Here is a 16,564-nt window from a genome sequence, read left to right as displayed (position 1 = left end):
TAAAAGACCATTTAACAATGAAAAACTTCTATAATATAAACTGGTAATGAACAAGTGTGTTACATTGATTTTAGTAATGCAAACCCTTAATAATCAACATCAACATGTCTGTACATAAAAGAACATTTTCACAATCCTAAATCAAACATGCTTTGATTTAGGATTGTGAAAATGTCAATGCACTGAGTCTTCCACATAGACTAAAAGGATCATTTCAGAGGTCAGAGAGTAATAAGAACAATACATGAAGAAAGAGGTTACCTGTTCAAATTCTAACAGAGCTATATCTCCTGTCCCTTGTTTTGTAGTTCCCCTGGTGTCCACTAGAGGGAGCTTGTGCTCACTCTTTCACTTTATTCCAAGATTATGAGTGTGTGACACAGTATTAAATCTGTGTTATGGACCCCAGGAGAGACAGCGGCGCAATTAGAAAGTGGATCACAGAGCTGAGTGGGAAAATGAGATTCAGGACACCTGTTGACCTTTGTCACCACCCCCTCTGATTATTAAAGGAAACTCATCTTATTTATATCACATTCACCAATAAATAAAATATTTGTTTTCTTATTCATTTGTAGATCAGGTATTTACTGTCTTCTATGATTAGAAACTATAGGTTTATGCAAGTGTTTATGGGGAAATATGTGATATAAGGATAATGTTTGACATCCGCTTCATGGCTGTCCCGATTTTTCTGCAAGGTTATTTTCTTCATCTCTGTCACTGTAGGGGTGCTTTTTTAGGCAATATTATTCTCTGCTTGAGTTTAATAAAAGAGTTGGACCATCAGACCCGGCTTATACTTGTGGAGAATATCCTGAAAGATCCATTAGGAGAGAGAGAATGAGGGGAGGGAGACAGTCAATTAAAAAAGGCTGAAGGGAAGGGCTAAATGAAGTAACAGAAAATGAGTGACGGCTGAGTGACACTGTTTCTGAGTCAGGAAGGGATACAGAGGGACAGAGAGAGAGAGTGAGCCTGAAAGAGACAGATGGATTGTAGGAAAAGTGTGCAGATAATGTGCACAATAATGTAGTAGAAAGGGGTAATTAAAGAAACAGATCGTGGAGGAAAAGGTAGAAGAAGAGGGGAAGATGAGTGTGAGGTGGGAGACAGAGGGACTCCAGACAGTTGGCATCGTCTGCCTGGTGATCATGTTCCTCAAACTGATGCACCTGCTGGGCCTGATTGACATCACAGAGACAGGTGAGGCGACTGTTAGAGGGTGACGATGAGGATGGTGACATGTAGAGAAGAGGCTGAAGCTAAGTTCTCTTGTTCATTAGTTAATCTTTATAGTTTTTCTACACATGGTAGCATACTTCGAGAAGTAGATATCAAGGTTCCTCAAAAGACGAGACAAACATAGAAGGTACCCCTTAACACATTTTATATCAGGAATTCAGTGGTAGTATTAATTTATAAGCTGAGAAAAAAATATTTTACATCAAAGAAAAAGGCTGAAAGTATTCAGTAGTGTGTTATCATCAGAGTCCATGTGCTTATTATTCTGTAAGCGATGCAAAAATAGGCCTCCATATTTTGATGATGTGTTTAAATAGCACAAGGATGTCTTAAACTATCTACTAAACTCAAATTAGACCTTTATGACCCATTAACTGTTTTTGTATAAGACCTGTATGCAAAGATATAGTCCTTATATCCAGTAGCTTCTGTTGTGGTGTTGTGCTATTATCTGAACTGACAGCTAATGTTAGCTTACTATTATATTACCCGTTTTGTACTGTATAATAGCCAAAATGTGGTCTGTGGTATTCCTGTCTGTATTACCATCCACTAGCTGTGTAGTGCAGTGACAAGGCTACTATAAACTTATTAATACCGAGGACAGACTACATGATCTTTTTGTTTGTTCTGATGGTCACTGTGTCAGATTAAACGATAACAGAGCCATGACTTAATGCTGTGACTTGATGTTGAAAGGATGAGGAGTTTGGATAGACAACTGATGTATTAAACAGCATTGATCAATATCAGTTAGCTGAGTTAGCATATCTATGCTAATGTTAGCTTATTTTCAAGTATAGTATAAAAGTGGCCAAATTTAGCTGATATTGCTCAACTATAATATGATAAAGTAAAATAATGCTGTAAATGTAAAATCTGACATTATACGAAATTATGCTAACAAATGTTACTGATTCATTAGCTAACATGTGTTAGCTAGGTTGACGTGCTGCTTACATTGACCGGCAAACCCAGTAACCGCTTCGTGTTGTCTTGACAAGCTAATGTTAGCTCACTAATGCTGTGTATAGACAATTTTAAGTGTAGTGTAGAGGTGGTAATATGTAGTCCTCATGTCTTGAATAGAACATGATCATTAATGTTAAAAAAATGTTAATCTAAAAGCACGTGAATCTTCACAACATTATGATGATGACATTTTACTAAATCACTAGCTAACTAGTAACGAGTAAGCTAGGTTAACATCTCAATGCTTGCTGACATTTACAACCAGTAACTGTTTGGTGTTGGTACTGGGTTGCTGTCTCAATTGCCAAGCTCCTAATATAAAACCAATTTAATATGTGGTATAAAGGTGATAACATGCGGTCAATATATCTTACCTAGAATTTAATATAGCAATGTAAATATAAAGATTCTGACATCATGGAACATTGTGCTGCAAACATTTGTCTAAATCACCAGATTACATTAGTCTGTTAGGTTAGTATATCAGTTACTGTCTAAACTGACAAGTTGTTATACTAATAAATATGTATTGGCAAAGAGAAGTAAAAGAGGTAACATGTGGTTGACATATCTGACCCAAAGCACGGCATTGTCCTGATGACATTTAACTGAATTGCCATTGTGCTCAATGGGGTTTTGTGGATAACTGAAAGGTGCTGCCATGCAGGTAGCCAGTATGCTTAGGCAGCCTGAAAGGCAAGTGCTAACTATATCTGCCTTACAGTTATCCACAGTTATCCGCTGCCTGGCCGGTAGCAAGTACATGTATACAGTATGTGAGCAGCCTGAGAGGCAGAAACTATGCCTAGCTGCCTTACAGTTAGCGAGGCAACCAATGGGCTGCCTGGCAGCTAGTGTGTATAAGCAGCCTGGAAGATAAAAACATGTCCCTACCATGTCTGTATCTGCCTTTAAGTCTGCTAGGCTCCATAAAATATCTTACTAAACATCCTAGAAGGCATCTAGATGCCTACAAAATAAATAAGCTTCTCTTAATTTGCTAAGCAGATTTAACAGGGTTGATTTTGTTTGCTTGTTTGTTTTAATCTATTGTTCAGATTTGACTTAAGGTAACTTAAATGAACAAACTTATGCCTAATATGGAAGCTAGTAGGCAAGCTAGCATAGTTGTCTTGGGACGCTGAAAGCTCCTGCTTCATACAATGGTGACAGTTGATTGGATGAGAGGTAAAGCTTATGATTTCACCTGATTGGAAGGCGGTACTGAAGTTAATGGAACAAACAATACACCATTACGCCTAAAAGGTAACAAACATGAGTTAGCTAGGTGAGCAAGACTAACCTTTTTCTCCGCCTTAACTGTCTGAACAACATTAATTAAAAAACACATACAGTAACTGGCCGTGACTGTCAAGATAAATTAAACAAAGCTCTATGCTAACTTGTGGAACTACAGGTCTACTTTCTGTGCAAATGGATATTTTTTGTTAATTAAAATAATGTGAATTTATTCATGAAGCTGACTTTTTTATGATCAAAGGTGGCCATATTTGTTTATCCAAGTCTGACAAGTCAGGAAAAGCTGAGTCTCATACTTTATTGTTTTTAGGTGGTGGCATGCTTTTCATATGCACATGCATAATTGCATGTGAACAGCCACACCCACACGGGACTTTACCTCATAACATTTAACATATGAATGTGGTAAAATAATCACATTTAATAACTAATGTAAATAATTATGGATTTCAATCTAAGTGTCAAAACAATAGCAATCAATCCTGTATAGTCAAAAAAAAAGTAACAGGGTTAAGTATGACATGTTTTATGTTTTTTAATGGCCATTATTCTGCATGTGGTGAATAACAGGAGATCACACTGCATGCATGAGATAGTATGTCATGTATGTTTTTTGACACAGCAAACATAATTTTCACTAGTTCTTGTTTTCTGTCATTATTTAATGTAACAGGTTGACTATTTAACCTGGATGACAACAATATCTTGATTTAAATGACTGGAATATAATCGTAAAAGACATTGGTGTCTTTTTGCTCCTGCAGTTTTAAAGGCCTTTAAAATGTCACTTCTGGTTTATGAAGTCACTTAAAGATCAGTTCAGTATTTTATAAGGGAGAGAGTTATTAGTGTAATGGATTATGGGATACCAAGGAACAGGTCAAAATACTGATATCTTCATAAATAATCTGGAATTTATTAAAAAACACAACATTACCAAAAAGCCATTGATTTCACCTGATTGAAAAGCTTATGTAGATGTTTAGGTTAGTGGCAACAATTTTTGATTTTTTTTTTTTTTTGCTAATTTTATAAGTAATATTCTAGGTATACTTTTATTGAAAGGCCATGGGGGACATAACAAATAGATGGTGTAAAAATAAAATATAAGTACTTTTCTAACATTTCCTTACAGGGGACATTTTAATTGAATTGAAAAGTTTTTAAAATTTGTGATCAAATAGATAAAATACATTTAGAAATGTTAGAAGGTGTCAAACTGTACCAGTTTTATGGGAGCTCTTAAAGTGGGGAGTTCGTATAACCATAAATATGATATCATATGAATGGTGCAAAGAGAAAAATTGAATTGATAGAAATTCTTCTAAGGGAAAGATCTTCAGGAAATTCTGGAGAAGAATATATATCAACTCAAGGTCAACTATTTGCAACTGTGATTTAATTTTCAGCTCTTTTAAAAGCTAGGTTGAAGAAATTTCATGTAGAAAATATTCAAGGTCAAAATGAACCCTGAAAGAATTTGATTGTGACTGTTGAGGGATATAGATAGATAGATAGATAGATAGATAGATAGATAGATAGATAGATAGATAGATATTTATGTTTAAATATGGAAAAATTGACCTTATTTTTTTTAATGGGATGATTCATGTGCTGAACACTGTTCTCACCTAATAGCCACTGAACTGTCTCAATGTTTAAATGAAGCCTAAAGAAACTCCCTTTCACAGCATATCATATTTCAGTGCTCTGCTGGATGTTGAATCATAATATAACTTGAGTCTTTTTCCTCTTCAACCCTCAGTGCTTCATCATATTTAAGCCTCTCAGTGATTGATCTGACTCTTCTTTGTTTTTTTTTCTTCCTCTTGCTGTCACTCTCACTGTTCTCCATTTACTCTTTCACTCCATCTTTGTATTAACACCCTCCTCTTCCTCCTCCTCCTCTTCCTCCTCCTCTGCTCTTTTCTCTCTCTAAAGATGGTGAGTATGGTTACAGTACTATCTAAAAGAAAAACTTCCCTCCTCTTTTAAATTTTTTATGTTTTTCTTTTACCCAGATGTGCAGTGCTTTCTCTTATTGTGTGTAAACTTGTAACCAATTATGCTGCAATGGTCACTTTCTAGGGGAAAGGCTTGAATTTTTTTAAATTCTGGTTTTTCTACTTGGCTTTTTATAATTGTAACATTAACATATCATAGCACTACATGTTTGGTGACATTTCCGCCATAAAGAAAGTACCTTCTCTTCTTTTTTATCCTTGATTTGGCCTGATTTTTTTCTAAACTTGCTTGCTCTTCCCACCTGCCTTTTTAATAAATGGATCCCTCCCTGAATGTTTACCTGCATCCACACACTCAATGTCTGCTCCCATCCTCCCTCTCTTCCCTCCTCATCTTTACCCCTCAACACCCCTTCTCTCTCTTTTTTCTCTGTGCTCTTTCTATCTTCCTGTCTGTCCTCCCATCCTTCCATTTCTGTCTCTCTCTTTCTCCCACAGATAGCAGCGACAGTGATTTGGAGCTATCGACGGTGCGTCATCAGCCGGAGGGGCTGGACCAGCTGCAGGCTCAGACCAAATTCACCAGGAAGGAGCTCCAGTCTCTCTACCGGGGCTTCAAAAACGTATGTCTCGTAGCTGAGGTGTTTTTTAGTCTTTGCCATCAATATGCTTTAAGTAGACCTGATTAATTCTTCTAATGTATGTCTTTTCCTCCTCTCTGGAGCAGGAGTGTCCCAGTGGAATGGTTGATGAGGAGACATTCAAGTCCATCTATTCTCAGTTCTTCCCCCAAGGAGGTTAGACGTTAGAGTAATTTCTCTGTTCTTGTGATATCTTTTGGGTGTATGAATAAAAAATGTCAGTTGGGAAAGGTTTGATTTGTTTTTGTTAAGGAAGACAGATGATTTATAATATTTTGACCATAATAGCATTTTTTCCAGGTTAAATTAAAATTTTCCACTTTCTTCGCCCTGTCATTGTGCTAGATTCTTATTTCCACTGGTTGATTTTTGTCTGGCTGTTAGATACAAAGGACTAAATTCTTGCAAGAAACAAAAGCATCCAAATTCAAAGCAAGTTTTTCTTTTTTAATTTAGTAAATTAAAAGTAACCACCACCTTTAAAGCATAGTATTAATGTAAAGCACCAATAAGGGAAATTTCTGCTACTAGATTGTGAGGCTTATTATCCCATGAGCAGCAGGTATGATCAACCTCCTGCTAGGATCTATTTATTTTAAATAAGTTAAGATGTAACCCTCCTACCCATACCAATTATTTCCTTTTAAGTTCTTTGCAAAAAAAAAATGGAATGCACTCAAACTCTGTCCTTGACTCCTTTTGTCCACAGATGCAACCACCTACGCTCACTTCCTCTTCAATGCATTCGACATCGACAGAAACGGGTCGATCCGCTTTGAGGACTTTGTCATCGGCCTGTCGGTGTTGCTCAGAGGTTCAGTCACTGAGAAACTTAACTGGGCCTTTAACCTGTATGACATTAATAAGGACGGCTATATCACCAAAGAGGTTTGTTATGGATAAGTTAGTTGAAATCAAGGCCATGTTATTTAACAGTTCATTCAACAATAGTTATCTGATTGAACAAGAAGCATGAATGCTGGTAATAAAAGAAGAAGGATGTAATAACTAAACATGTTGTTCTTACAGTGAATTCAGAAAGTATTCAGACCTGCTACACTTTTACCAATGTTGCAGCCTGATACTACAGTCTAAAAACATGTTTTTTTATTCTCATTAATCTACACTCAGTGCCCCATCATGAAAAAGGGAAAACAGGAGTTTAGAAATGTTTTTAAATGTATTAAATTTATAAAGGAACTTAAATATCACATTAACATAAGGTTTCAGACCAACTTGAAATTTAGCTGAGCTTCCTCCCATTTCTTCCAGTCTTAGCTGAGATGTTTCTACACCTTGAATGGAGTTTACCTGGGGTAAAATACATTGATTGGTCATGATTTGGAAAGGCACACACCTCTCTATTTAAGGCACAGCTGACAATGCATATCAGAGCAAAACAAAGCCTGGAAGTCAATGGAACTGTCTGCACAACACATGATACACATAAAAGCTTACTTGGAGAGGCAAAAAAACTCCATGTGAAAGCCATGTGTTTTGCACTGATGGGAGGCTTCCACCTAGCCACTCTGCCATAAGCCCAGATCGGTGGAGGGCAGCAGTGATGGTTGTCCTTCTGGATCTTTGTCTCATCTCCACACAGGATCTCTGGAGCTCAGTCAGGGTGATCACCAGGTTCTTGGTCACCTCTCAGTTTGTCTGAGCAGCCAGTTCTTGAAGACCTGGTTGTGCCAAAGTTCTTTCATTTGAGAATTATGGAGGCCACTTTGCTCTTGGGATCACCTCCAGTGCAACAGATTTTTTGTAGCCTTCCCCAGATCTGTGCCTTGCAACAATCCTGTCTCTGAACTTTGCATGCAGTTCTTTGACCTAATGGCTTGGTTTTTGCTCTGATATGCATTGAGGCCTTCCAAAGAGAGATGTAACCCTTTCCAAATCATGTCCAATCAATTTAATTTACCACAGGTGGACTCCAATCATGGTGTAGAAATATCTAGGCAACGATCAAGAGAAATGAGCTAAATTTCAAGTGTTTGCAAAGGGTCTGAATACTTATGTAAATGTGATACTTCAGGTTTTTATCTTTAATAAATTTGCAAAAATAAATCTAAAACACTGTTTTCATTTTGTCATGATGGGGCACTGAGGGTAGATTAGTGAGAATTAAAAGGATTTACATTACACTAAGTAGCTGCTATGGGTTACAGCTCCTTGTAAGTTCAAACATACCCCAGATTGAACCCAAGTTTTAAATTGTGTTGGAGTTAATGCTCTACTAACATTTCAAGTGTTGCAGCAGCTGAGATAGTTTTATCATAGGCTAAAGTTAAAACTTGAATACGTACCTGCTAGTAGGTGTAAAGTCCTCTGTAAATTTGGTTGTCATGGTGAAAGACTTGAATGGTGGGGATGATGTCGAGCCCAGGATGTTACTGGCTATTTGGTGTCAGCCCTCTCTACATGGCCGGTTACAACCACCAGAAATGTATTGTGATTGTAAGAATTGTTGTTCAACTGTCTTGTGTTATTGACGATATCACAACTCAGTGTTGCTCTTGTTATTTAACACTGGCTGTAGGTTTAGGATAAATGCTTTAGTTTTCACCTAATCGTAATGCTTTGGCACACTTTCAGCACTGTTTGAGGATTAACAGCCATTAGCAGAAGTGTTTTCAGCTGCTAGTCTGCTTAGAGACAAGTAGACATGAGAGGCAGCACAGTACTAAACACTGTGTTAAAATGCTTTTCACTAATTGGTCAAATAAAGTGAAAACATCATGTCTGCAAAAATATTTTGGTTTATTTGGACATAACGCCCTGAAGATTAACTCACTTCCTTTCATGTGATATTGCTCATTTAGTCCTGCAATGCATCCTTTTTATTGTTGACAGCATAGACTAACAAAAACACAGGGAGAAAGGACAACAAAAGCTCCAGGCTAGACACAATACAAAATTTGGCATGAAAATAAAAATGTGTTTGTTTATTTGATAGTAATGTTTGAGTGTATCATGCTCCATATAAATGCTGGGTTAAGTTTAACATCTATGAACTAAATAAAAACAAGTTTGAAATCTTTCTTTTCTGCCCTCTTGTGTTCAGGAGATGCTGGCCATCATGAAGTCCATCTATGACATGATGGGGAGGTACACATACCCCTGTGTGCGAGATGAAGCTCCCTATGAACACGTGGACAAGTTCTTCCAGGTTGTTATGCATAAAAATGAAAGAACACGCAAACACATTCCTACACAAAACATCAAATATCACAGTTCTCTAAGTAATGACTTATTTCTGTCTCTCTGATTTTGTACAGAAAATGGATAAAAACCGTGATGGTGTGGTGACTATTGAAGAGTTCATTGAGACCTGTCAGAAGGTGACTTTTTAACCCGTATCACACATACAGGCTGTTATAAATAGAGTCATTCGTAGTTACTGAGCAACACAAATGGAGAACAACAGGTCAGGGCTAAGTGGCAGTGGCAACATGTAGTCATTGTTTAATGACTATCTGTCAGATACGGTAAAATATGACTCAGTCATCAGCTCATTTCCTGTTATCTCTGTGAATAACATCAAAATGACTTCTTATTGTAATTTCCTTTTTAAAAATGAACTTTTATTTAAATGTAATCTCTTTCTTTATTTCCTTCCACCTTTAATAATGTCATGATCATTTTGGTGTTACACAAATGCAGTCATATCATTAAAGATTACACGTCATTTCCTTTTTTAATCAGTCATTACAATCGTTACATATTCACATGAGTTTAGAAAACGAGTCAGACAATAGAGAAAGAATAAGAAAGAGCTTCAGTTTTTGATCTTTTAGAGGCATAGGTTGTTCTACTAATGGTGGCAGAAATTGCAGTTATAATAATAACCAAAGTGTTTTTGTTGATTTTCAGTTTTAAACAACAACCATTCCATTCAGATGAAGACAGTAAAGCTCGAAACATACATTTCAAATACAAGTCTAAACTGCAGATTTTTGGTGATTTCTGACTCTGATAGTGATGGTCATGTTTGTTAAGTTAGCATAAAGAGGCATTGTTGTTTTGTGAAACCATGAAATGAAGTTATATTTTTAAAATGTATTTAAGACATTTTTTTGCAGTTTTTTTCTTCTTTGAGTTCGGATAAGTATGATCCTACCATCCATATTCACCTGATGTCATTTAAAACTGTGATGAGAGCATGTCTCCTCCTGGCATTAGCTAACAAACACAAACATGTTTTCGCAGCTTGTAAAATTATAACTGACATTTCTGAGCTACAGTGAAAGTGTTGGAAGAAGTTGTGGAAGCTTATTTTAGTTTTACCTCTGAGCTTTTGCCAGAGTGTTGGGATTGTAATGTTATTATTTTGTCCATGCTAGCGATAGCCGAGGCCAGAGGAAATGTGCTTTCAGGTTGTCTGTCCTGTCCTTGCCATGCTTGTTAACACTTTGTCTCAAGACTGCTTTCAGGGATTTTCATCAAACTTTTGAGTTAAAAAATTAAGACCTTTAGGCCTCGTCCTCAGCTTTTAAGATTCTTAAAAAACTCACTATCACAGAAACCACACCAGCCTCTCTTCTTGACCCACCACTGTACTTTCAGTGTTGGCAGTCCTATCCCTTGCAATGGAATACAACACCCAGGCAGTGATTTTTAGTTATCCTGACTTTATAAGAATGTAGAATCATCAATGTGAGGTTACTGGTGGTGTATTCAGTTGTTATGTAAACATTTGTGGAGCTCTTACTCACATTTGGGTTGAAACATGATGAGTAAGCACTGACTTTGAGATGTTCTGTGATAAGAGTTTGATTTTCTGAATACTCAAACATTGGGCAACACAGGTGCTGGAACTTCTGCAGCTGTTCTAACATTACTCATAAAAGCACAAAAAAAACTTTTTAAAACAGTTCAATCTTGTTCTTCAATGAAAACTGAAAAAAACATTAAATACAGTTATACAAAAATAAGACAGAACTTGGCAACTTTCATGTAAGTGCAGATTTTTAAGCACCACACATGTTCATAAATGACAAAATGTTAAACTGGAGTGGCTCCATTGCTGCATGTCATTTCCCACGCTCTTTCTCCCTAGTTTCTGAATCCATCCACCGTCAAATCTCCAATAAAGCCCAGAAATAAATCTTAAAAAAAAAAAAAAAAAAGATTCTTGACTCTTGACTGTCGCAAACTAGCAAAGAGAGCACAGATTCAAATGGACACCTACCACAACTATGGTTATTTTCTCTCATGAAGCAAGTGGTGCAGCAGCCCATGGCTCTCTTGATTAGTCTTTTATAAACAATGATAGCTTTGCACAAATTCAGTGTCTTTGCGTGTTAACTCATATATTGACAATAAAGTTAATCTCAAATTAAAAAAAAAACAGGTGAGAAAACAGCACATACAGATTCGAAATCTGAAAAACATCCCAAAGCAAATCGCACAGAGGTAATGTAAAACTAGTATCCAGTAAATTAAAACAAGAATATGCAGAAAATTCATATTACTCATTACAAATAATGAGACTATTGTATTAGACCTGACATATTGTAGCCCCTTGATTAAAACACTTGTGTTTTATCTAACAGTAAAATAGAAACCCATTCAGATATGCTGATAAATGTTCTTCCTCTTTTTCATTCCAGGACGAGAACATCATGAACTCCATGCAGCTGTTTGAGAACGTCATATAACAAATGAAGACGCTCTCAGTTACTTTCTTTCCATTATCTCACATCAATACACACAAACACCACACCCCACACACACATGACACCCCTGCACATAATGTAGCTACTGTAAAAGTACAGGAACTAGATATTTTTCTGTTCCTTGCTGCACTCATTTAGCTGTATGTTGCTTTTGGATTCAAAAAGACTGCTGCAGACAGAAGAAGAGCTTCCTGGTTAAAATCCCTGTCTATCCGTGTGTGTTTTGTTTCCAGCATGAAGAAACAGAAGAGCTCCTTGTGTTTTCAATATCAGGAATAAGGAAGATTACAATTATCCACTGACCTGAGCACTAAAGCTAGATTCCATCAAGTGATCTGGTTTTGTTTATTTTTTATACTATAGCCATTATTTGCATTTCCACTGTCTAAAGTTCGGAAAGATTCCAAAATAACTGATCTGTATCATCCTAGACTTTTGGCACGCTTCTTTTGGGGAACTGTCTGTATCTGAGCCTAAATGTTGTAGTTAGACTCACTAGGGTTGGCTGTGGAAACTCAAGAAAGATCAAGATTTATCAGGTACTAAACCAAACCTGGTCACTTGGTGGAAAAACACCTGGACACTCACATACAGATGGGCTGTTTCCTCAAGAGTTTGTAAAGCACTGGATGAAATGAGCAACGAGCATCACGAGGCACACATAAAAAGAGAAATGAAATAAAGCATGTTTGTCATCAGATATGTGATGTGGAATTAGCTTGCACTACAGTTTTATGACTATGTATAATATGCGCCTAGAGTAAAGGCACTGTAGATACCTGCACCTGATACACACATGTGTGTATGTATATATGTATAGTTAATAGTTCTATATATATCCTACATTGTATTGGTCTCATCTGTGCTGCACTGGGTGATGAAATAGGACCAGAACTGAATATTTGTTTTAGAAATCTCCATATTCAATAGCAGTTCTACATCAAAATATTATGTATCATTATTATTTTTCTTTGTTTTGTATTTAAGGAGATAAAAGATTATGTTCAATGGGTCAGGTTGGGACAAATGAGTCATACAGTACTGTGAAAAAAACACAAGGACTGTTAAACGTGTTCTTATGCTGCACTAAAGCTTTTTATTTGGTTTTCTAGTATCTGTGAGCATGCCGACTCTAAGTGCCACAGTATTATGAACAGTACAGTTGGACCTTTGTGATGTGGGTTTAATTAAAGATACTGTCAACAGCTGTGATTTGTCTTTTTTTTTTGTTTTAATGCCACCATTCACTACATTTCCCTCCTGAGTTGACATGATGAGGCAGCAAACTGGTGGAATAAACAGGAAATGTGAACTGGTGTTGATCAGTGGGGAAACAGAGACATGCTAAAATAAGGATGTTCTGTCAGCAAATGTGAAGTGTGAAACTTGATTATATATGAACTAAGTGCTTCAGCACTTTTCTTTAGGTTGTTTTTGTCCTCTTTATCCAACACAGTTGGTTTGATAAACACGATGTGTGAGAAGGATCCAAGCCCCTAAAAAAGCTCCACAGTGTTTTCAAACTGTAGATTGAAAGATCTCTATAGATATAACAAAAACAATGAACTGGTGGATTACTATGTGTAAACATTTTATGGAATAAGGAAAAAAATGTAAAATGTTACAAAGTGGCGATTGTAAATTGTAATTATAGACTGCAGAAAATATCATATGAAGCCTGAGGGATGTTAGCTGTTTGAAGAGGCCTTTTGAGTCCAGTCTGAGGCAGCCTCCACACTGAAAACGCTGTTTCAAAGTAACCTTACTTTAGCCTAGTAACGACACAAAGAGGTCATGTGAAGGAGGATCTTTAGCCTGCTGACGAACAGCTACACCATATCAGCTTGCAGCAAGTCAGCCATGTCCCTAATAATGCAGAAATCATTAACTTTATTTACACAAAAGTGGAAGCTTCTTTAAATCACTCCCTACACTGTGTGCACACATGAAGGCATGAACCTTTCCACCCACAATCATTTTTGGAACCAGGTTGTAAATACATTTATTTCTTTTGCAAAATGGGCATTTTAACATAGAGTGTGTTTGTACTTCTAGGGCTTCTGCAGCCAGCCTCTAGAGGACACTTGAAGAACTACAGTTTACCAGCCTGTCAGGTTACCACTGGGTATTAAGGTATAATAACTTTAGATTTGGGTGTGTACTGTAGTTTTCTGGAATTTATTTTTTACTGGAAAAAAATGCCTTTTTTGTTATAGCTCTTTTTAGCAAAATGGTGAATAGGTGGGATAAATAAATACACCTTACATATCCATTTTCACAAAAATCTTTTCAATGTCAGAAAAGACCCTAGATAATTTACTTCAAGTATAAGCCCTGCATTTTAGATCTTATTGATAAAACAGACATGTTAAAAATAAGCATAACAATATGCTTAGTAGAGCTAAAATTCTTCTGCACAGAAGTTAGTGTCTTAAAACTATTCTTTGTAACTTTTCAAGTGCATTTTTATTTACTTGTTGCAGGAATTTTATATTATTTGATTATGTCAGTCCAATCAGGAGTGGATGTGATGGTGATGTCATCATGAAGGTAAAGGTGCAGATCTGAAGAAGGCAGGTAAACATGGAGGCCTGATTATGATGACAATATGATGATGATGTTAACAAATAGCAGCTGTTGCTTTAACTAGAATTTTCAGGCTGCTGTATCAGATGTAGTCAGTCTAAGTTCAGTAACTGATCAGGTGGAGTTGATATGATTAGTGAAAGCTAGAAAAAGTTGAAATAAGCAGAAGGGATTTTGCATTATTTAACTCAGGTTTCTTAAAACCTTAACCATCCTTAGACTGTCTGTGGAGACTCATATATGCCAGAGAGACAAAGAAATAAGATTTATTTTTTTAAATTATACTGCCCATGCTGTTGAGAATGTACATTTCAAAATGTACAAAATTACCCTGTTAACCCCAACTCTAACTTAGCCCCCACAGAATTTTTACTTCCATCCAGCCCCTGGTACACATGTACAATTTTAAGGTACCTATACTTCACTATAATACAGGAAGGAATGGCTCACCTTTTCTCTCCTTCATCTGTCTCACAGATTCTGTTACAGGTTGATATTTTTGTACAAAAATGAATGTAAATGACTTTTCCAGAAACAAGTGATTTTTTTTTTGTCATGCAGCAGGTCTCATGCTTCCCTATTGCACAAATCAAAAGATTAGCAGCTAATCTGAAACAATTTTGAATATTAAAAATTTTGCACAAAACAAATGCGGTGAAAGAATCACTTTGGGCTCTAGGTCCTGGTCGCATCTATCACTGAAAAATCAAACAATGCATAAATTGTGAAAATTATTGCAAAAGTTGTTATACAATTTATTTTCATTTACATTTGTAACAAATAACTCAAAAGCTCTACTTCAACAGCTGACATTTATTTATAATTTCCTAGTGTAATAAAATTCTCAAGTGAGAGTTGCACTTTCTTCTAAGTCAACAATCTGAAGTCATCTGTCTTGTTGCAACTCTCCTGATGTTGTGAGCTTTTTTATGATGTCATCTTGATGTATATCTTTAAATGTTTCTTGTAGATGACTTACTCTGAGAAGATTAATTTTTGCTGAAAAGGTTATTAAAAAGTTATCTGATAGAGCAGGCCTGTTCCACATAACCAATAAATATCTGCAATGGCTGGTCTATTTTCACTGAATACCTACAAACAGAATAAAAGTAGTGTAACTAACCAGTGTAGATAACATATTCCTTGAAGAGATTTCAGGGTTATTTTATTTTCATAAATATGGGCCTTCATCTTTTGCACATGTAACTCTAAATGAACCATTGCACAATGTCTCATACAGAACCTCAGGGGAATATTATAGAACACTAAATCAAGCTCAGGTGTCTTCTTGTTCAAGTGTACAATATAAAGTGACTTGCATATTTGCACATATCTCATGTTATACTGCTTCCATGTATAAAGAAATGACACAAGCAGATTTTAACATCAGATTTTAACAACTGTTACTGCTGCTCCATGCGTGCCAATAGTGAACTAGATTGTGTTTGATAACCTGCCATGCCAACCACTTTACTGGTAGCCTAGCTAACAGGGCTTTAGTATCAGCTTGTTTTGGAAGTCCCCTTGCTCCCAAGTGACCAATTTGTTTTAAACAACAGCTTTCATAATAAAGTATTGTCCTTTCAATTTAGGTAATGTTATGATTAATCTGCATGGTAATCTGCCCTACAAACTATGTCCTCTACAAAGAACAAAAACTGGGTTATCCAGGAAGATGATGTTAAAGGGAATTTAACACTATATTTTAAAATTAAAGTTATGAATGAATTATTCCTCCAGCAAATGGTCCTTCCTTGTATATTTTTATATGTGTATATTTTTTGGGGGGAAACTTGCTGGTGTATTACTGTTATCAAACCTTGTGGCCACAGGGTTATGTCAGCTGACTACCAGAGCCAAAGTGTAAATGTAGGGCAATGAAAACAGTGTGGATAATACCCGTTAGATGGCAGTGTTGTTGATACTGACCCTGACGCTACAATGAGTGGAATGTGAGAAAACAGACCCCGTTTATAATCCTGTAAAAGCCACTGAACATTTTCCCCAACGACTGAACAGTGGTGGAAAAATACAAATCGTGTCTTATGCAAGAAAGGTCATTATTACAAAAACTGTAGACGGCACTGTCACTGTGAGCTTTACAGGGGAGGGCGGGAGGCTTTGCGTCATCAACCTGATTGACTCTAATTGGCTGAGGAACGGTTCCAAGGCGGGGCGAGTGCAGAGGTAGCCACTTGACGTCACGGCTGGATGTGGG

The 16,564-nt window shown here is 36.5% G+C and overlaps 1 protein-coding gene across 6 annotated transcripts in view; it reads left to right on the top strand.

Annotated features, from left to right (window-relative positions):
• kcnip3b (Kv channel interacting protein 3b, calsenilin) overlaps window positions 1–12,967 on the top strand; it is a 93,274-nt gene extending 80,307 nt beyond the window's left edge. For 3 of the 6 annotated variants that reach the window (XM_041788377.1, XM_041788379.1, XM_041788375.1), the window contains exons 2-8: window positions 4,566–4,568; window positions 5,940–6,064; window positions 6,169–6,238; window positions 6,792–6,970; window positions 9,147–9,251; window positions 9,361–9,423; window positions 11,695–12,967. In XM_041788377.1, coding sequence (XP_041644311.1) covers window positions 4,566–4,568; window positions 5,940–6,064; window positions 6,169–6,238; window positions 6,792–6,970; window positions 9,147–9,251; window positions 9,361–9,423; window positions 11,695–11,742 — 593 coding nt within the window. In that variant the 3' untranslated portion in view covers window positions 11,743–12,967. Of the gene's footprint in view, window positions 1–1,042; window positions 1,207–4,565; window positions 4,569–5,939; window positions 6,065–6,168; window positions 6,239–6,791; window positions 6,971–9,146; window positions 9,252–9,360; window positions 9,424–11,694 lie in introns of those variants that run through there. The other 3 variants (XM_041788373.1, XM_041788378.1, XM_041788374.1) reach the window with 2 other exon arrangements.
• Window positions 12,968–16,564: the final 3,597 nt, after the last annotated feature.

This window comes from Cheilinus undulatus, linkage group 5, assembly GCF_018320785.1.
Source record: "Cheilinus undulatus linkage group 5, ASM1832078v1, whole genome shotgun sequence".
Lineage (NCBI taxonomy): Eukaryota > Metazoa > Chordata > Actinopteri > Labriformes > Labridae > Cheilinus > Cheilinus undulatus.
This window is presented reverse-complemented; position numbering and strand designations above follow the sequence as displayed.